At 42.4% G+C, this 21,780-nt stretch overlaps 1 protein-coding gene across 3 annotated transcripts in view; it reads left to right on the top strand.

Annotated features, from left to right (window-relative positions):
* kif20bb (kinesin family member 20Bb) overlaps positions 1-18,339 on the top strand; it is a 28,493-nt gene extending 10,154 nt beyond the window's left edge. For 2 of the 3 annotated variants that reach the window (XM_042083319.1, XM_042083320.1), the window contains exons 20-32: positions 2,344-3,532; positions 4,110-4,248; positions 4,350-4,472; positions 4,591-4,651; positions 4,895-5,017; positions 5,405-5,532; positions 6,797-6,937; positions 7,793-7,972; positions 11,130-11,336; positions 11,939-12,028; positions 17,079-17,223; positions 17,457-17,584; positions 18,131-18,339. In XM_042083319.1, the coding sequence (XP_041939253.1) occupies positions 2,344-3,532; positions 4,110-4,248; positions 4,350-4,472; positions 4,591-4,651; positions 4,895-5,017; positions 5,405-5,532; positions 6,797-6,937; positions 7,793-7,972; positions 11,130-11,336; positions 11,939-12,028; positions 17,079-17,223; positions 17,457-17,584; positions 18,131-18,214 (2,738 nt within the window). In that variant the 3' untranslated portion in view covers positions 18,215-18,339. The remainder of the gene's footprint in view (positions 1-2,343; positions 3,533-4,109; positions 4,249-4,349; positions 4,473-4,590; positions 4,652-4,894; positions 5,018-5,404; positions 5,533-6,796; positions 6,938-7,792; positions 7,973-11,129; positions 11,337-11,938; positions 12,029-17,078; positions 17,224-17,456; positions 17,585-18,130) is intronic. The other variant, XM_042083321.1, reaches the window with a different exon arrangement.
* Positions 18,340-21,780: the final 3,441 nt, after the last annotated feature.

The following is a 21,780-nucleotide window of genomic DNA, read 5'->3' as shown; positions in this document are numbered from 1 at the left end:
CACAATGCAGCTAAATGATAGCAGTAGAAGTAATGCACTTTTAGCCCCATGCGTGCTGATAGCCTTTTGAAGGCCTCTTTACTTCCATTCTGTGCTGCTGATTTGAAGATATCCGCTGGCACTGACCCATACTGGGCTTAGGCCAAGGCCACAGAGAAATGCTACACAGGGTGCAAAAATTATACACCCTGTTATCGGTTGGAATAGGACTGTGAAAGCCATAATTTGTGTTGCTCTTTGTCAGGGGCGCAGGAGATATTTTGAAAGTGAGGAGGACCAAATTGTGAACACAAACCCATAGTGAGATCAGATATTGGATCGCCACCTCTGGCCCACTTTCGACCATCATATTTTAAACTTGCCAGAATATTAAGATAATACCATTGATTGTTTTCAAATTATTTTTTGATAAAAATTGTCAAAACTGTGAGATGAGCGCAACGCCAGATCTGCCCTCAGACCAGCTTCTTGCTATGTGCAATTCTACTTTTATTTAATTTTTTTAGATTTATTTTACACTACTTGGGCCAATGGTAGAAAAAATCAACATGTTGATATTTTATGAAGCCTTGAATGAATCATCATGCCTATGATCCAAACATAGACTACATGATCAAATAGCGTAGTTATACCTACTTAAATTGTCTGGTATAAACCAAATCAACTCTCCACTGTGTGTTTGCAGTTAATATTTATGCAACGTTAGAACTTAGGCTTAACAAGTTACCAGTCCAGAACACACAGAAAATTGCAACAGAAAGTTGCCTTTACAATCAACTATTTGTTCCAACAGCATTTAAACAAAGCATTTATATAATTGAAAACATTTACATAAGAAGTAAAATAAAATACTGTTACTGTAGTAACTGTATCACATTATCCCAAGCTTCAAAGAGCTCCCCACGTCTGTGACAGGCAGACGTGACACCGCTAAATTCTCAGCTTGTTTATACCCACACTGAACGCATAAGAACGCTAGGCCCATCACTCTGGGGTGTGGTAGCTTACTCTCTGGGATTTATGCACCAAGGTAACTGAAGTATCCAATTTGTGTCTTGAAATTATGTTTGAAATAAATTTCTTAGAACAAAATCGTTGATGTATTTTATAGTTAGGCTAGTGAAAACGAGTTAATAAGTAGGCTAGTTGAGTTTGTTATCATAAACATAACAGCTGTTTTTGATGTCATGTTGAGCAGGAGGAGTTGAGCACTTGGCTACCATAAATCCTCAAATTATGCCCGGGATTGATTCTATTTATAGCAGGACAAATAAAGGCAGGTTCCCATATACAAGACGGGGGTAACAATTGCCTACCATACCAACAATTGCCATCAGTCCACTAGAAGACATTGTTTCGATTTAAGTCAATAAAATAAAACCTCTTCTTAATATTTTATTATATGTTGTATTGTATTGTATTATGTTGGTTGGATTAATAGCCTACGGTTGGCAAAGAAAAGTCGTTTTCCTACCATGGGTCTCCAACGTACGTTCTCAAGATCATTCTCTTGCCGCCCCTTTCGAGCTAATTGCCAGAGGCTGAAGCCTACTACATTTAAACACAATTGTTGCGACTCAAGGCATTCCAGCCTACGAATTTTATAAAAAAAGTACTAAATCATGCATAATTAAACAATAACTCAATTTAGGCTACTTGGCTACGCAACAAGGTTTCCATTGCAGCACAACCCCTATTCAATGAAGGGCTGCCTTGTCTCACAATAAACAGCAGTGGAAATCCCGACACTTTTTCAACTGCATGAAACTTGTGAACCATCAAATATCTCCCAGATTTCAGTGCCCAACAGTCCCAACATTTAGCAATATAATCAAACAGTCCAAAAGTAAATTAAATCCCAAACGAAACCGAAAATGCTTTTGATAGCCTACCGGTATGCCGCTCCAAACGAAACGTATGTCTAAATGCAGGTTAGAAATATTTTAAAAAGCCTGCCTCGAATACCAGCCTGCCTCAAATAAAGATGATGATGAATGATTTATGCTAAGCAAGTAGCCTGGATTATTTTATGATTGTTAGTAGACAAACTGGCTTCAGATATCCAACAGAGTGAATATGAGAGTGTGCAGTCTTACAGTACTCTAGATGGCTGTGGTAAGTGATGTGATGCTGTTAATTTGGAGTTTTACAGTTAGCGCAAATCCTATATGTTATTATTTATTTAGCGTACCTATAAGGATTTTTTTTCCTTATCGAAAGTGAGGGGGACGACGGCTGTCTATTCAGCACTGCGGGGGACATATCCCCCACGTCCCCCGTGCCTCCTGCGCCCCTGCTCTTTGTACTCTGACTCACTTTTTGTGTGTGTGTGTGTGTGTTCAGAAAAGCTACGCGCTGAAGTGGAGCAGCTGCTGGCAGAGGCCAAGGCCAAAGACGAGCGCCTGGACGAGCTCGGGCGGAAGCTTTTCTCGCTGGAGCAGAGCGTCCAGGAGCAGACCGCCGCGCTGGCCGACGAGGCGCAGCTCCACGAGGCCGCCCTGGCCTCGCTCGACAGGGAGCGGCTGGAGATGGCCTCGCTAGAGGCCGAGAGGAACGCGCTGGCCGAGGAGCGCAAAAGGCTGCGGGTGGAGACCGGCGAGCTGACCTCCAAGGTCGTCGCTGCGGAGACCGAGGCAAGGCTTCGCGCCGAGGAGGCCAAGACGGCAGAGGAAGAAATGGCCAAGCTCGGCAGGGAGCGTCAAGCGGCCAGGGCGCAAGCCAAGGAGCACGAAGAGGAGGCCCTGAAGAAGTCCAAGGCGGCCGCCGCGTTGGAGCAGGAGGTCGAGAGGCTCAAGGAGAAAGCCAAACTGGACGCGAGCAAGACAAAAGAAGAGGTGGCACGACTCCGAGAGGAGCTTCAAGTGGTCCGTGCGCAGGCCAAGGAGCACGAAGAGGAGGCCCTGGAGAAGTCCAAGGCGGCCGCCGCGTTGGAGCAGGAGGTCAAGAGGCTCAAGGAGAAAGCCAAACTGGACAAATCCCAGGACGGTGGTCAGACATTCAGCGAAGCCCTGCACGGCCTCAAGGAGGAGTGTGAGAACCTTGCCAGGACATCGCTGACCAAGAACGAGCGCATCAAGGAGCTGGAGCGCGAGCTGAAAGAGGCCCACTCGCAGCTCCAGCAAATGGAGGAGGTCTGCGGGGAGCTGGAGCAGCTCTGCGACCAACAGCAGGGCGAAGCCGGGACCCGCCAGGCCCAGCTGGATATCGCGCTACTGGACCTGGAAGACGGCACAAAGCGTCACGCTGAGCTCCAGAAGGAGGCCCAGGGGCTCAGGGAGCAGCTAGCCCACGTGGAGGAGGAGCGGCTCGTTGCTGCCAGAGAGGCAGGGGAGAGGGTGGCCGAGCTGGAGAGGCAGCTGCAGGAGGCCGAGACCCTGAGGCATGGCCTGGAGGAGAAACTGAAGGGCCTGCAGAGCCAGAATGGAGATGAGCAGAGCCAACAGGACCGCAGCGGAGTGGCCACAGCGGAGTTGGAGGAAGCTCTTGCTCAGCAGAAAGCCAACATGGAGACCGTAACAAGAGAACTCTCAGAGCAAGTTATCCCATTCTTTCCACTTCAAATTAGTTATTATTTGTAGGAATTTGTCAAGGTGGTAGTAGTAGTAGTAGCAAAAAGATATTTGAAACCAGTAGTACTGTAGTGGGAGTTGTAGTAAATCAGAATTAGTGAGTTTTGGTTTTGCTAAAGGTGTCTACAGGGAGAAAAAAAATTATATTCTTGTATGTGATATTCTTGTGTTATATTAAGTAGAGAATTGTCCTGACATTCAGCTGAGATTTAATTAACAGGTTGTTTATACAGAATAAGACCAAATGTAATGTGACCTTTAAAGCAACATTATGTAATAATTGCACCTTAAAATAATGGCCTCCTACTTATTATAACATTAAGAGAGTTCCATAGTGGGGTTTTACGGGGGGGGGGGGGTTGTACAGAATAGATTGAAATGCAATACTGAATTGAACAACCCTGTATGTTCTACACACTAGTGAGCGTTCACCACCACACACTTTGATCAGGTTTTGCTGTTCAAAGGGGAACTTTGTATCTTGCCATGATGAAGGATTAGACAGTGTTTCTAATTTGGGCATGTTCTCCCTCCTAACAGCCGCAAAGAACAGGTGAAGGAGAACTTGAAAGTCATCAAAAGCCTTGGCCAAGATCTGAAGCTGAAGGATCGAGACATCTCATGGCTGAGAGAACAACTGCGAGATCGCGAATCGGAGATCGAGCAACTGCTATACAAAGTAAAGCCCTCAACTGTGCCTTCGCTTGCCTGTAATGCCTGCTTTCGAGGTTATTCCGTGAGTTGACATATCATTTATTTTAATCCCCCACCCGCCCGCAGATAAGCCGGATCAATGACGAGAACAGTACCTTGCAACGTCGACTCAGCGACACAGAGAGAATCAAGAATGAGACCCTGAGCGACCTGAGGCTGAAAGATCAGACGATTCTCCAGCTTAAGACTGTGAGTTGTCTTTCCCACAATCACTCGTCGAGCCCACTGCACCAGCGATCATTATCGTGCGTTTGATTAATGTTGGGTCTTGTCTATTACAATTCCACTCTGATGTCTCGCTTTTCAGGATCAGCCTAGCTACGTCCAATTGGCAGAAAGTCCCCATCAGTCCCTGAAAGTCGATCGAGGTAAGGACTCATGGAACTCCAAGCTCTGATTTTCTGTTTTCATTTTCTTTTTACTCAAGGACATTTGTAAATCCTGCTGTCATCTTAATTGTGTGCTTTTCAGTTATTTGTTTGTTTTGCTTTGTTTGAGTGATTCTTTCTATCTGGTTTTGCTTTGTCTGTTTATTATTTCTGTTTTATTTTGTTGTTGTGTTTGTTTGTGTTTCATGGTATGTTTTGTTTTGTCTTGTCTTGTATTGATAGATCTTCCAGCTAAGGAGCGGTTCATCCAGGACTTGCGGTCGGCATTGTCCGACCAGAGGGTGCCGGCTGAGCAGGAGCAGCTGTTGGAGGCCAAGCTGAGGGAGATCGAGTCTCTCACGTCAGGTAGCACTCAGGCCTCTGCAATTCCCCCACCATTTCAAGCACCTGTTGCCATGAGTGCTGTTTGGTTGCCATGTTGTTGTTTTGACTCTTCTCTGGTTCTTTCTTTCTTTCTCACCTCCCCTCCCTCCCTCTCTCTTCTCTTTCTCTCTCTCTCTGTCCTATCTCCTTTCTCTTTCTCTCTACTCTACTCTACTCTTTTCTCTCTCTCCCTCCCTCTCTCACTCTCTCTCTCTCTCTCTACTCTGCTCTACTCTACTCTACTCTTTTTTTTTCTATCTCTCTCTCTCTCTCTCTCTCTCCCCCTCTCTCTCTCTCTCTCTCTCTCTCTCTCTCTCTCTCTCTCTCTCTCTCTCTCTCTCTCTCTCTCTCTCTCTCTCTCTCTCACAGAGCTGATGAATCTGAAGGAGCGTTGTCCACAGGAAGGCCCCTCACCGAGCTTGAGGGTTGGGAGTGGAGAGCTCTCAGACATGAGGCCAGACGAGACTAGCCGAGTTAATATGGAGAACATCATGAGGGTAAAGCTCTAATTTATTGCTGATAATCGACCAACTTATGCTTTTATTGTCGTGTTGTGCTAGTTTACTTTATTGATGAATGAGTCTGGCTACGAGTCAGGACTATGCAAGAACTATAGGCCCAGTTCTGGAAAGATGAAACATGGGCTAAATTGGAACCTATTTCCATTTCTCCACGTTAAGTTTCACTTTTGGCAACATTGTGTGTTACGGCTTGCAACATTTGTCCTCTACAGACTAAGGGTGTAACCCTACACAAAAATTACGGTCGGTGTGTACCTTGGTGTTGGAGTCACGGTTTGGTTATTTTTCGGTACAGTAGGCCTAAAATACAAACACAAATAAGTTTGTGTGGGAACTCAACATTTGAAACATGATCCCCAAGCTGAGAAAAGTCTACTGTTGATTACTGTACAGATCGCATCTCTATTGAACCTAACGTCTTTTACCTAAACGGTTCAGTACGAATACATGTACCTTTACACCCATACTTCAGGCATTGTAGTTGCAGTTGTTTTTATTTTATTTGTTGTTTGATCTTCCCCCTTCCTCTATAGACCCTTTCAACAAGAAAAACAAAAACAATGCTTGAACGTTCTATTTTGTTCCCAATCTACTTCCTCTTCATTAAAATAACATATGGAATGTTAAAACGGAAGCCTTGTGGGAACAACTATGATGCTGGAACTCTCTTGAAACGGTCTATAGAACCCTTTAACGAGGATCCCATTCTGACATAACTAGTCCACGCCAGTCCTGAGGGGCCAGACATTTTAACTGTGAGACCCCTGGGAAAATTGGCTATGAATGTGGATAGAAGCTTTTTGCAATGTTTCTACACCATCTATATATCTTTAGATGTAAAAACTGAAATCGGAGAGTGGCTTTTCCTGCCTCCTGCTCCACAAATGCTCAGATGGCCCAATCAGATGTTCGGAATGCGCTTAAGACTCACCCGGTCCTTTAACTGCCAGTACTACTTTAAACCAACCTGTTAGAGTTCTGTCTGAGATCAATGTTGTGAGACCCTGTTGCATCTCTTCAAAAGCCAGGGAAGGGGTACAGATTCTAGTGAACGCAACATGCTCCGCCTTATCAGCCTTTGATCACATACACTGGTGACATCAAACACGCATATGCAGCCACCCACACATGCAAGCCATCCTCACAGTTTGGCCATCATTTGTTTCTGTGAGAAAGTGTGTGAAAGAAAGAGGATGTGAGAGGGAGGGAGACGGAGAGAATAATTAATGTGGTGTTTTAGGTCCCTAATGAGAAGGGTGAATCTACGCTGGAGGAAGCACCCGGACGTGGGTCGGCCCTCTCCACAGATCCATCCAGGGGGGAGGAGGGGCAACAGAACCCTCTGGAGGACCCCCAGCAAGAGAAGCTTCTCACTGATGTGGTAAGTTGGACTTGCTGGTGTGGCCATGTGATATGACCAAAACCTCACCACAATATAGGTAATATCATATCCCATTAATAAAATACATTTTACAATATATAGCACCTTTTTAGTGAATTCCGTGAAAATATAGTTAATATACCTAACCACATGGAAAGGCATATTTCCTTTTTGAATTATAGAAACATCCGCGTTTAAAAACTTCTGTCTACAAGAAAGCTTTCTTCAATTCTTCAATTCAGTACTCCATTGGTAGTGTTCAACTGATAACTAAGTTAGCAACTTTACCAGCAACATAGTCGTTGACTAAGTTAGCAACTTTGTTGGTTGCAATGCAATTTCCCATTGCCATTCAACTAAGTTGCTTACAGGTTAGCAACTATGGTTTTGGGAAACGCACCCCTGCTTGTCATCATATAAAGCGGTTGATTGGCTCCTTTGCTTTAAGCCATGATCTAATTGGAACAAGATGTTTAAAAAAAAAAATATGAGGGTTTGGGTGCACATTGCACGAAGAAACATTTTGGACCTCTTAGAGTCTTCAGACACTGGCACCCCATTACTATCCAGGAGGCTAGAATTTCAGACGTTAGAGTTTACCAAAGTCTCTACAAATTGCCTCATCAAACCTCTTCAGCTGCAGTGGTACAGCTCATTTGCCCATCATTTGCTTGCATCGGCCGATGCGGTGTGTGTGAATGGAAATTTATTTGAGAAATTTGCATCTCATGTCCATTGGGCAGGTCTCAAAAGGAGACTTGTTTTCTACCCATTTTAGTGCACCAAAGTGTGTGTGTGTGTGTGTGTTCACTCTTGAGTGGATGTGGTGAATTCACATGCCTGTGTGTTCTATAGTGTATCCCTGCAACCCCTGTGTCAGTGGCAGAAGAAGAGGGGTCAAGGTCCGAGGAAAAACATGAGGGCACGGCGGCAACCACCCCCAAATCAGAGAGCGAGAACACCAAGGAGGTCAGCACTGGGCTCCACTCCAGACTCGCAGAGCCCCTGGGAGATACCACCTCCCTGACACAAGAGGTCAGTGTGGAGCAGAGATTGACCCCAAACTTTCCCCTCTGTGCATCCCATTTGCACACATGCTTGAAAAGTGCTGGGCTCCGTAATGAGTTTTAGACCCTTGCTTAATTAGACGTCTGGATAGGAATTCTAATTTAGTTGAAACCTGTGAAAAATATAAAATGTATAAAAATAAACATTTAATTAACGCTCACATTTCCATTCAACCTATCAGCATAGAGGCCCAGTGGATGTTTCTGAGTCTGAGGGTGTTCATTCATCCTCAGCATCCTTGGCCCAGTGAGGCAGTCTGCATGCTTCTCACACATCCAGCGAGCAGTAGTCCACAACCAGCTCACGAAAACACAAGTCAATATGATATGCATTTAGAAAGAAAATTGAGATTTCTGATTTCATTCAGAAGGCCTGCGGCAAAAAAATGCTATTATAGCATACCTTTTTTTCTGCACATGTTGTAGATTGAATTTGCCCTTTTTGTCTTTAACCCTTCAAAAAACTACATATTGCCCCTTGTGAGTTTGAACCAAAAGAGGCATGAGAATCTCCGTCAGCAGGACTAGCCTCGCGGACCGCTGCCCCTGCGGTGGACCTAAAACTGCCCCATTGAGTTGAACTGAACCTTGCCTGTTCTGATGGAGACGCCATTGTCTCAAGGCCAGGGACACTGGTTGCAGACCAAGCAGTGTTTAGAGCTGCTTACCCGGAAACTTTGACACACTGAACAGGCAAAAACCATAATCAAATTTTGATGAGTTTGAACAGTTGGAGAAACACCATCAATACAACGGTGGAGTGGGGATTCTGAAATAAATTGCTAGTCATGCATTATGCATGTTGTTGGGTTTCTTTCATGCGTGCATTGTACTCTGTTATTAGGGTTCATTCAGTTTCAATTTATCAGGGTTACCACTTGGAGTTCTGGGCGGGTTATGGAAAATTCAATCTTGTTTTGTTCAGAAGAATAGCAACGTATCAGTTCTAATCATGGAGTTTTTTTGTTAACTGACCCAAAAAAGAACATTGTGTCAAACTACTAGAAGGCTGACTGAAGGATGAAAAGATGAAAAGTCATTGAAAGGTTGTAGTAGATTTTAATGAATTGAGTTGATCGAAATGAGTGGGGACGTCTGTCTGCTTTTGTTTTTCTCTGTGGTGTCCATCAGCTTGCTGCTCAGCTTAGAAGCTAAATCCCATTTCACTTTCAATTTAGTGTCCCCTGCATGCCCTCAGCAGCAGCCACAGCAGCAGAGACGGAAGTAACTGGAGCTGTAAACCCTTTCAGTCGGTTCCTGGAGGGTCTTGGTTGAGACGTTCAAAACCAGCTCGGATACTTTGAAATTAAAATGAATCGGACTTTAGCGTAATGCTCTACAAAATGTTGACTTTTCTTTTTTTTTTTACTTTTTGTTTGCCCCCAAGTTATCATTAGCTCAATGTTGTTTTCTGTGCCACCGGCAATGTGTTTGGGACACTCATGTTTGTAGTCGAAAGTGTCTATTTGAAGTGCTATCACATCTCAGGGCTGGATCTGACACTTGATCTATAGCATTTGCCTAATTGTTTTCAGAGTTTTGGATTGTGTTGTTTGGAAATGAGTGGGAGAGAGATTTATTTATATATATATATATATATATATATATATATATATATATATATATATATATATATATATATATATATATATATATATATATATATATATATATATATATATATATATATATATATATATACACCCACTTAAGAGTGAAGACACACACACACACACACACATATATATATATATATATATATATATATATATATATATATATATATATATATATATATATACATATACACACACACAGGGTAGGAATTTCACGACGGCGTAGCCCCTTGCGTTGGCCGTGATGCCCCTTTGAAAATCAGAGGTTTACAGGCCACGATGGCCTTGGTGCCCCCTTCTTTCAATATTCTGCTTTGCATCCTACTAATAGCGATTTTTATTTAGCCTGTGGGCTGTCAAAATAATCTTAGCATTCACAGCACAAATCAATTTAGTCTTTTACGCAGTGGAGAAAATGACCGAGCAAGAAAGAAAGTGCGTCCAAATTCACCCATTCTTCTCAGTTGAACTACTTGCGAAGTAGCCTACTCATCACACAGACATCACAAGTATCACATGAAAGAGCTTTTTCTCAGCTTTTAAACGATGTTAGCCGATAATTGCTGTGTTGAACGGTTCGGGAGAAAAGTAAATAATATAATTCAATTTAATCATACATTCTACTGAAGGTTTTGCGTCCATGATCTCCCTACCCATTCATCTACTCTTATACTTCACGAACCCTTCTTTTAACACATGACAAACCATATATCAGAATAAACAGCAGACTTTACCGAACACAAAGGTGTAAAGCAGTCCCCTGTACAGTTAGCCGTTCCAGAGTAATCCAGTTTTGAATTTACAGTATATTTCGACATGCATGGATGTCTCCAAATTTGGGCTTTAAGTTGTACAATGTGATTTAAATTGTTCCACATGATTTCATAACGGGCCAAATACAAAATATATGTTACAAATATCTCCTAGATATTGGTAAATCAGAGGACAGCTGACTAAGAGTTTGTGAAAGTAGCCTTAATGATCACAAAATGCTGTGCTTAAATTGTTCAATATACATGATTTCATAGCAGGCCAAATATAAAATAAATGTTATATATAGCCTAGATATCTGTAATTATTAGATGATCAGATGATTTACAGTTGTGTAATATGTCATGTTTCATGTTTTTGTAATGTTTCATACAGTGATGCAGGTCTACTGCAGTGAATAGGCTAAATACAACTTTGATCATTTTTATATGCTACTACTGTATAGTTAACTTTGGCTTTGGTGCCCTGACATGTGGCCTTTGTGCCCCCCACCAATATGCCCAACTGAAGGCCAAGTGGCCTTGCCCCCAGAATGGTGAAATTCCGAGCCTCTAATATATATATATATATGTGTCCACTGTGTGTGTTGAGTGTGTACAATGTGTAAATTTATATATTTTTCTGTCATTGATGTTGAACAGTTGTTTCCTGCCTAGTTCACTTGAAAGTATGAGGCTGGTAAATTTGCTCCAGTCTGCTTGAAATCTCTGACCAGTGTTTGAACTCTGCCACCTCCAGGCCTCGGTTCTGGACTCGTCCGAGGGGATCTGGGGCAGCTCCGTGGCCCGGCGGCTCCACAACCAGTCGGACCTGGACATCAGCTTCACCCCGCCGACGGAACGCATCAACAGGTGGGTCCAGTGGGGCAGCGAGGAGCGGCCCAAGCCCTCGCCCAAACAGAACCGGCCGCGGCGCACTTCCCGTAAGAGGAGGAAACCAGCGGAGGTAAGTGACCACATTGTACACACTCAACACACACAGTGGACACACTCAACGGCTCATGGCTGTTCAATCAGATTCTAAAAGGAATACACAACTCCTTTTCAATCCAATTGAAATTCCAATTGAATCGGTCAGTTTTATCTCAATCAAGGTCTTTTGTATTAGTACTATTATTCCGATTGAGGCATGAATACTCAAATTGGAATATAATTGTTCAGTTGTAAAACTGTTTTCCGTTGCCAAATGTATGGCAAAGTATTAGAATGAGCACCATTGATTTTTTTTTTTTTTTTTTTTTTTTTTTTTTTTAAATAAGCCCAATTTTAAAAAGAACTGCAGTTGTACTAGCAGCTGAAATCTGTGGTTCCACTTCTGGGCCTGAACGGAACCAGCTAAATTTAAATCAAGTAAAAAAAAAATACCCAGGTGTAATCAGGACAGAAATCAATGTCGGGAACTAATGCAGAGTAGAGAAACCTATTATGAAAAGTTGTTTTGGATTGTTTATAAATCATTAACAAACTGTGTATGTGTAATATTTACCAAGATGCCAACTGTTTATGGTGCTGTCATTTCATGTGTATGCATGTTTGTGTTTTGCACAGGGGCAAGTACAGTCTGAGAATAGAAGTGAGGAGGACCAAACCAAAAAGACCACGCCACTGAAAAGACTTTCCCAGATGAATCATCAAGAGGTAACTGTGTGATGCCCTACATTTCCAGGGCTTAAATTTCACTGCGGGATTGCGGGTATTGCGCATAATTTGTTCAAGTCCCGCAACTCTAGCCATCATAATGCGAGAAATTCCCGCATACACTTTTACAGACTGTCTGATGACGTTAATATAGCCTAATCATTAAGTGGCGTGAATGCGGTGGACCGGACTGATCAACAACCGAGTTGAATTGAACATAGCCTCATGCAGACGCACACACACACTGAGAGAGAGAGAGAGAGAGAGAGAGAGAACCACTTTGCGCTTACGCAAATAGGCTACGCTACCATGGCAAACTTTTACATCTGGAAAGAGCTCCTTGGTAACTATCCTGCTAGCTCAGGTCACGTCAACACTTGATCCCAGAAAGATTGTCTTCGACATGTCAACATTTATTGTATCTAATGACATAGAAAACATAATGATTTGCATACACATACCGCACTATGCACAACTTTTATTCACTAGCGACTACAGCCTAAAACCGTCAGGTTGAAGGGGGGCTAATTACTCCATAGAATTACTCTCAGGTATTTTCTTAAAGTGACAGGCACTCAATTACACCTACTCATCACCAATGTGCACTCAATTGGACCTACACACCACATTAAAGATATGCCTAAGTGTTATAGGTTAAACGTCAATATGAGGCATTCAAATTACTAAATATGTTTAGCTAGTAGTAATTACTAGTAAAATGCTATACTTTAAAAAAATGCATTATTAAATAAATACACTCTATATGAATTCAAAAATATATGATAGAAACATTTCACATAAGCTATCATTTTCAGTGTGTGTTTGTGTGTGTGGAGAGAGTCAAGCAGAATCTAGGATGTCCACTGTTGTGAATGATCCCACTACAGTATATATTACTGATGACGTCAGGGAGGTGGGGGCCCCAAAATCAAACACTTTTTTTAAAAAAGTATCGAAGTATTGAAATCGCAATTCTTGACTTGGTATCAGAATCGACCCCCCCTCCCCCCCAAATTGTGTAAATCCCCCCTACATGAATAACCTAAGGGGGGAATTCCCCCCCATTTTGAAAAATGAATTTTAAGCCCTGATTTCACTCTGACAAGACAGTCTAAGTGGTTTAAAAGTCTACTCCCATCACTGTCACTGAGTAATGACCAAGATGAGTTCTCAAAAGGTGTGGAATAATACCCTACTTTTCTTCCTGGCTAGATAGACTGAGTGGTCTAACACCATTATTACTGAGCAGACACACAGTGTGGATAATGTCCACTCAGTCCACTCACTGCTTGGCTTTCTTGTAGTGGCATGTGATTCTTTTGGTGACACAGCAACGGTCGCATAGCAACAAGTTCCTTAAAGCTGGGAACAGACCTCCCGATTGTGTTTCAATTGCACACGATAACAACAAGATTAGGTAGAACCACTGACTCTCTTGGATTTCCCATGATTGTCACTTAATTACATGCCATCCTTTCCAAATTAGGACAATTATTGTGCAGCAAGAAAAAGAAGGTAGTTGTTGACAAATAACTGAAGAAAGTGTGTATTTATTTTACATAGTTAAACTCTTTTTATGTGTTGCATAACAAATATCCCCTGTTATGTCCTAAACTGTTTTTTCAAGGCCTCATGGAGATTTTGTATAGCAGCACTTGATTAAGATTTCATCATACAAACAAATCACATCACATCACACAGTGCAACCTTTATATATAAAAAGGTTTTCAGACCTTTTCAAGTTTTCCACATTTTGTTATGTTTCAGACTTATCTTAAAATGGAGTTTTCTCATCGATTTTTCTCATCAATCTACACAATACTCCAACACTCCACAAAAAAGCAGGAGTGTTTTGTAAATGTATAAAAAATAAAAAAAATAAATGAAATTCCATTTACGTAAGTATTCAGACCGTCTGTTGTGAGCTTGCAGTTGAGCTCTGGTGCATCCTACTTCTATCAAAGTTCCTTGAGATGCTTCTACAACTTGATTAGAGTCCACCTGTGACTAAATCAATTCACTCGACTTATTAGGAGAGGCACACATTTCTTTATATAAGGTCTCAGTTGATGGTGTATGTCAGAGTGAAATCTAAGCCATGAGGTTGAGAGGGTTGAAGACACAGATCTGGGGAAGGATAAAAGAAAAGTTCTTCATCATTGAAACTGCCCAAGAGCATGGTAGCGTTCATTGATTCTGAAACTTCAAAGGGTCTGAAAACTCTTCGGTTGTCCTGTACATACACTCCTGTTCTCTGCCACAGTGAAGAACAGGGAAATTTAGTCTCTGCATTTATCCCAATCCGTGAATTAGTGAAGTACACATAGCACACAGTGTGCACACAGTGAGGTGAAGCACACACTAATCCCGGCGCAGTGAGCTGCCTGCATCAACAGCGGCGCTCGGGGAGCAGTGAGGGGTTAGGTACATTGCTTCAACCGTGCCTACTGGTCGGGGTTCGAACCGGCAACCCTCCGGTTACAGGTCCGAAGTGCTAACCAGTAGGCCACGGCTGCCCACTAATATAGTAATAATAAAGCACAATAATAATAAATAATAATACATTTATTTTATATAGGGCCTTTCTCAAACCCAAGTTCGCTTTACATAGAAGGAAACACAACAACATGTAGATGTATATGAGGAAAATAGACAGACAAACAATAACAATACAACAATACATACTGTATTTTCCGGACTATAAGTCGCTCCTGAGTAAGTCGCATCAGTCAAAAAATGCGTCATGAACAGGAAAAAAACATATATAAGTCGCACCGGACTATAAGTCCCATTTATTTAGAAAAGTATTTCACAAAATCCAAAACCAAAAACAGAGACTAGGTGATTTATTGAGGCCAAAAAGATTAATGTTAATGAAGACGAAGGAGTGAAGGCAGCCAAGAGGAGGGCAGGAAGGTAATTATAAAGCAAAATATTCACTGAAAGAAAATGCCATGTGGTACACCAAAATGTATTTGGAGAATACAATGCAATCAAGCATTTTGGGCGATGTGGAGTCACAAGCTGGCAGCAGATTAAATGCTCACGAGAGAGAAAAAGATGCAGTTTTAGACGTGACTAGCAAGCATAGGCCTATAGGCGCGACGGTAATTGTAAAGCAATTTCCAAAAGATTCACTGAACAAAAATGCTGATATGATGCATGAAATTAAGCTAAAAATGTGGAGAATGCAATGCAATCAAGCATTTTGGGCGATGTGGAGTCACAAGCTGGCAGCAGATTAAATACTCATGATGGAGAAAAAGACGGTTTTAAAAGGACGTGACCGAAGCTGAGGCAAGCCAGGCAATAGGCCTATAGGCCCGACGGTAATTGTAAAGCAATTTACAAAAGATTCACTGAACAAAAATGCTGATGTGGTACATGAAAATTTAGCTAAAAATGTGGAGAATGCAATGCAATCAAGCATTTTGGACGATGTGGAGATACAAGCCGGCAGCAGATTAAATGCTTGAGAGAGAAAAAGATGCAGTTTTAAAAGGACGTGCAGACCGAAGCTGCAGCAAGCAGGTGATATTTAGAAATGTATTTAACAAAATCTAAGACTAAGAACAGACAGACTATGTAACTGGACACATTGAGGCCAAAAATATTGAGAATTCTACAGGGAATGTTGAAGATGAAGGATTGAATAGTGGCAAGAGGCAAGCCGAAGGCTGCTGACAAGGGCCCGACGCTATTGTAAAGCTGTTTACAATGAAAATGAACAATACATGAACATTAGCTAAAAATGTGGAGAATGCAATGCAATCAAGCATTTTGGACGATATTTTGGACGATATTTTGGCACAAGCTGGCAAGTGGCAACAGAACAAATGCTCGCTGGCCACCTCCGAGGGAGCGAGAGAAAAAAAAGATGCGTATTTAAAACCAGGGCCTAAATTTCAGCGCGGGATTGCGGGTATCGCGCATAAATTATTACTAAGTATTGAGCATACTAATAAAAGTCCGCAACTCTAGCCATCATAGTGCGAGAAATTCCCACACATTTTACAGCGCTGTCTGACTTTAATCTAATAATGGAGCGGCCTGAATGCGGGACTATTGGACGGACCAACTCTGACTTCAATTGAACCCCATGCAGAGACGCAATTGAACCCCATGCAGGACCACTCTCTCTCTCTCTCTTTCTTTCTTTCTTTCTTTCTTTCTTTCTTTCTCTCTCTCTCTCTCTCTCTCTCTCTCTCTCTCTCTCTCTCTCTCTCTCTCTCTCTCTCTCTTTCTCTTTCTCTTTCTCTCTGTAGGTGCTTCTACATCAACCGCTAAAACAAACGTTTAGCGGTCAGGAATTTTGCAAACACAGAAGCATGACCGCCTATAATATAACGCGAGAGAACATGGGATGTGTTCTCCATTTGAGGAACGTTATAATCGATTGCGGACGTGAACAGACAGATACAGACATGGAGCGTAGTAGGCCTACTTTCACTTTCTGTGCATATTCACGTGAAAGATAATTAGTTGCAAAACAGCGATCAAATATTACATGGCAGTGAGTTTTGTTTTCATGCATGCATGCATGCTAAATCTAGCGACAAAGTCTGACTTGGATGTGAGCTGGGCTTGATGTCAAGCCCCGCCTTCCCGCAGGCTGCAGCGAGATGCTCCTCGAAAGTGCACAGGACTTGTGCATTTGAGAGCGCTCTCTCGAGGCTGTAGACGGTAATGTTTCATGTAGGGGTTCATGTCAGTTAATATAAATTAACATTTAAAAACATGTTCAATTATATAATTTTTTTCATATATAAGTCGCACCTGAGTATAAGTCGCAGGACCAGCCAAACTATGAAAAAAAGTGCGACTTATAGTCCGGAAAATACGGTACCTAACTCTATGCTGTAGTCTTGGACCTTTTTATCAGAATATGCTGCTGCTTGTAAAATTAACCACAACACGCCACAAAATATATGAAATGGCTGCTGTGATGAACTATGAAATTGCACTTGATTTGTGTGGTGGCGGTGGATGTAATAAAAAAAATGGCCTCTCTTCATCCTGACTGACACCTGTAGTGTGTTTTGGTCAATAGTCCCCCACTGTTCTGGGCAAGGCGGCCAGTGAAATCAGGCAGCAGGGGTCTCCGGCCTGCCAGAAGAACAAAGGCCCTCATGGACGCGGCTTTCAGACGGGCGGCCACTCTACTCAGCCCTCCTCGGCTGTCCTACGCAGCAAAGGTTGGTGACTGCTGTTTTCTTGAGCGACTCACTGCAGGAGTGGGTTTGTGTGTGTGTGTGTGTGTGTGTGTGTGTGTGTGCGCGCACCTAGGTTGGAGAGAGTGAGCACTTAAAGAAAATCAATCTCTTGATGCCCCTTCGTATAGTTCTGTTGCATTATTTGACCTTTTCTTTCTTTATTCTGCACACACACACACACACACACACACACACACTCCTGTTTTCTGCCACAGTGAAGAGCACATCGTCCAGCAAGTCTCCAGAGCCTCCGAGTGCAACCCAGGCCGGCAGGCCCCGCCGGACCAAGCGCAAGCTCTACAAGGCCGACACCTCCACGCCCCTGGACTTCGGCAGCCCTCCCGTAAGTGCCTCTGCCCGCCACGCGCCGAACGGAGACGGAGAGAGATGATATTTATGAAGCTTGGGGGGGGGGGGGGGGGTTAGACTGAGATAACTGGCTGAGCCTGATGCTGCCGCAGCACTCTGCACATTCTGACTGACATGGAGCATGAATAATGCATACGGGCTCCACATCCATACATGGCACAGGCATTCATTTCAGATCATGAGTGCTGAGAGTGTGTGTGTGTGACAAATTTATGGTCATTTTTGGACAGCTGTGATAAATTTGTGAGTATGCCAGAGTCAGGGCATGCATGCTGTGTGCGTGCGTGCTTGTGTGTATGTGTGTTAGGTATAACGCTTGTGTGTGGGGGTGTGAGTGTGTGTGTCCATACTAATAGATTTGTATTGTTAAATTTCGTTTTTTTGTGTTGGCTTGCTTTTTTGTTTTTCTTCTTTTTCAATGTCTCTGGGAAAGATGAGGAGTCAGAGTTGTGTGATGAGACAACGGAACGATCTCGATCCTCAGTTTGGTTTGATTTGGACTCTTTCCCTCTATGCACAGGTGGTGGTCGCTGATCGAGACGACAAGGAGAGCGATCACTTGATCATCAAGCGGAAACTCAGGACGAGAACGGCAAAGATCTGAGTCTGGTCAGAGTTTTAACAGTGTACAGTACAGGCTTCTGTGTTTGTGTTTTTATGTAAAAAAAAAAAAAAATCCAAAACGTTCAACATTTTGGTGTTTTCTTTTCAGTAAACTCAAAAACAAACCACCACAAATGTGTCATTATTTTATAACTTTGCTGTTGGTTTGAGGTGGAAGCTAGACCTCCCGAGGCTAGATCACCACGCAAGACCCAGCTTGGTTGTCTCCAGCCATGTTAGAGTGTGTGTGTGTGTGTGTGTGTGTGTTTGTTTGTTCCCTCTAGTCTAAGATTAGTGCAAAGAAGGGAACTCATTCCATGCAAAGGTTTTAAATAAGTATATATACTCTTTTGATCCCGTAAGGGAAATTTGGTCTCTGCATTTATCCCAATATTATTACAATATTAGCATTACCAAAGAAACATTTTAGTGCTGCTGTTTCCTAGGAAGGATATTCATTTTATCTCTACTATATCCCAGAAAGAATATTAACTTCACACTCTTTAATATTGGTAAGGTTAAAAGTGAACCGTGTCTGTGGGTTGTGAACATATATTTATATATGTGTGTGTGCGTGTGCGTGACATTTTGGCTTTTCCATCTGAAGTAGACCAGCAGGACAGACAGCTGACCAGAGCTACAACAACTACAGAAAGTGATGATGAGCATAATGACCGCTTCAAAAGAAAGATGGCAATGTAGAGTGACCTCGAAAGTATACTCACAGGTCACTTGATAATTTAAATGACAAACAAAATACATGAGCTGTAGCTAGATGGGCACATTGAGCTGACTCTTCAACGTTTGCAGTTAAAGGAGAAATCCGGAGAGTTTTCACATAGATTATCGAGATTCTCAATTCTCCATTTCTCGAGGTCACTGAGCACTGTCGGTAGGCCTATATAAAAAAAAAAAAAAAAAAACGAAAACAATCGGTTTTACCGATAGCTCGAGTTGCTACAACCAGCAGCTAACGCAGCCAGGGAGGCATGTCTGTGAGCTCCCATTTACACGCCCCCAGAGTGTAGCGCTGTAGCTGCGTGGCTGAGAAATGGAGATCTGTGTGAAAACGTGCTTGAGTTCTCCTTTAGGGCCTCACCCATATTGTCAAATTAGCAAACTGATTTACTGTAGTGTAATTATTAAATTAGCTTTGGTAAGACGTACAGTAAGTCTTTGCACTTTGCCACATACTCAAATTAAGAGCGAAAAGTGATCCACTTTTATTATTAAGTTCAGCCCAGGCAAGTAATATACTATCAGACACTTGGCCTGGTGTCTTTTACTTTGAATTGCACTGGCACAAATCATAGCCCAAGGCCTGTGCCTTTTATTACCCAGGTCATAGCCTAAACGCCTATTCAAGTGCAGTAAAGATAGACAGATGCAGAATGGCTGTAAAATTACAATATAAATTCTTTTTTCTCGAGTTGCCTTCATTTTCTCACAATAGAAATAAGCCATGAATCACATACATATTCTGCCCTTGAACACAAACGCAGGGCGCTGGGAGGTCAAGTCCTGACCTGGTGTCTGACATCTGTTCATTATCTGTCAATGGAGTGAGAGGGACTGTCACTCTAGCAGAGAGAATGATTCATTCTGTGTCCATCCCCCCTTGATCTCTGTGAGGCTCACGCAGAGGTACTTCACAGTCTGTTGCCGTTGTCCTCTATTGTGACAAAGAAGATGGAGCCTGCACATTGAAGGGGACATCGCCACTTCATATCCTTCTCTTTGACAAGTTACAGAGGAACTGAATTTTGCAGTCATAGTCTGTTTACACTCTTGTTAGAAACAAGATGCTAGTTTGTTCTAGTGTATGTTTATGTGTTCTGGTCAGGACTGTATGCTTAAATCCCTTCACCCATACATTATTTTGTTACCCCTTTTGTGTTTTTTTTGTTTTTGTTTTTTTCCTCAAGAGGAAATGGACAAATAGTTGGGTCATCTATAGCAGTTCCGTGACCGTAGAGAGCGAAGGTTCGTTTCTCACTAGATTTGTCATCTACAAGGTTAAAGAAAGAAATTAGCCGGGGTGCCCCTCACAAAAATGTGGGGAAATTTTGTGAAAGCCCTATATCCAAAATGGCTGCCATAAGTCAAGCTGGATATTAACTTTTTAATGGTTTTGCCCACAGTGCTGCATTACACATGGTTTCTGAGACTATTTGGGTCAAGAAATTCATGAATGATTTAGATTTATTGATTTGACCTATTTTTGACCTTCAAATTCAAGATGGCCACCAATTTTTGGCTCTTTAAATGTTCGTCATAGAGCTGTAATATTAGGCTCAAATGGAAGCTCTGCTCACACTGAGTTCAGTTATGGGCAGTAAAATTACAGTATACACATAGGTCATCAGATGTCTCATTTTTTATTATTTATTTATTATGATTTATTTATTTAATTAACTAAAACACTCGGAATCTGTTGAATTTCCACACTAACTCCTCTCATCATCATTGCTACTCTCATCTGAGCTTTCATGAGGTGTGAGCTGCTGGGGCAAGGGGGTGTGACGCACTGGTCGACACTTTCCGTTCTCAAGATGCTCTTGCAGGTTGTAATGGAGCTGGAAATATGAAAGGTAGTTTGTCCTTTCCATATGAAGATTCAAAGAGTCATCATCAGGTGGGACATGGATTGTACACTTATTCAGCAGGCGGTTGGTTAAAAACCATGTGTAATGCAGCACTGTGGGCAAAACCGTTAAGTTAATATTCAGCTTGGCTTAAGACAGCCATATTAGATATAGAGCTCTCACAAAATTTCCCCACATTTTTGTGAGGGGCACCCCAGCTAATTTCTTTCTTTAACCTTATAGATGACAAATCTAGTGAGAAACGAACCTTCGCTCTCTACGGTCACGGAACTGCTATAGATGACCTGATGAACTAAAAGCTGAATTAACCTTGAGAGAGGTTGAAAATATGTGCCTTTTTAAAGACCTTTTAAAGGTTGAGATTTTTATTACGGTCCCATGTTGTCTAATTGATGTTAGCTTAGTTGAAAATGTCCTCACAAATTTACACTTGTATTATTGACAGAGTGTGTTATAAATTCTGCCTCTATAGAGTACGCCAACACATTAAGGATTTCTTGGATCAATGAATAGAGTGTGTGGTCATGGGTAAGAGTCTGTTAGGACACATCATGAGACCTCTCTCCATCTGGACCTGACGGAGGAGAAAGGGCACATCAGGGGGAAGTAAAGTAGACAATCAGAACCAAAATCTGTGACCATGAGAGGCTGGCATTTAAAATGTCAGAAGCAACCACCTCCCTCAAGCTCAAAAGCCAGCACGTGTAGGACGGACCTTCCACCCTCGGTCACAATGACATCATCCGGATGGCTCACATCTTTTCTGTGAAGGCAGAGTAAGACAGCAGCTCCGGAAAATAAATATCTTTTGATATTGTGTGTGTGTGTGTCTATCTGTACTAGTAAGTCAAAAGTGAGACTCATGAGAAGCAAAAGCATGCTTGTTGAAGGTACGGTCCTCTGTCACTTCTGTCTCTTCATTCGTGCCTTAGCAGTGGGAAGGAAACTATTCAATTACCAG

Source organism: Alosa sapidissima, chromosome 24 (genome assembly GCF_018492685.1).
Source record: "Alosa sapidissima isolate fAloSap1 chromosome 24, fAloSap1.pri, whole genome shotgun sequence".
In the NCBI taxonomy this organism is placed as follows: domain Eukaryota; kingdom Metazoa; phylum Chordata; class Actinopteri; order Clupeiformes; family Clupeidae; genus Alosa; species Alosa sapidissima.
This window is presented reverse-complemented; position numbering and strand designations above follow the sequence as displayed.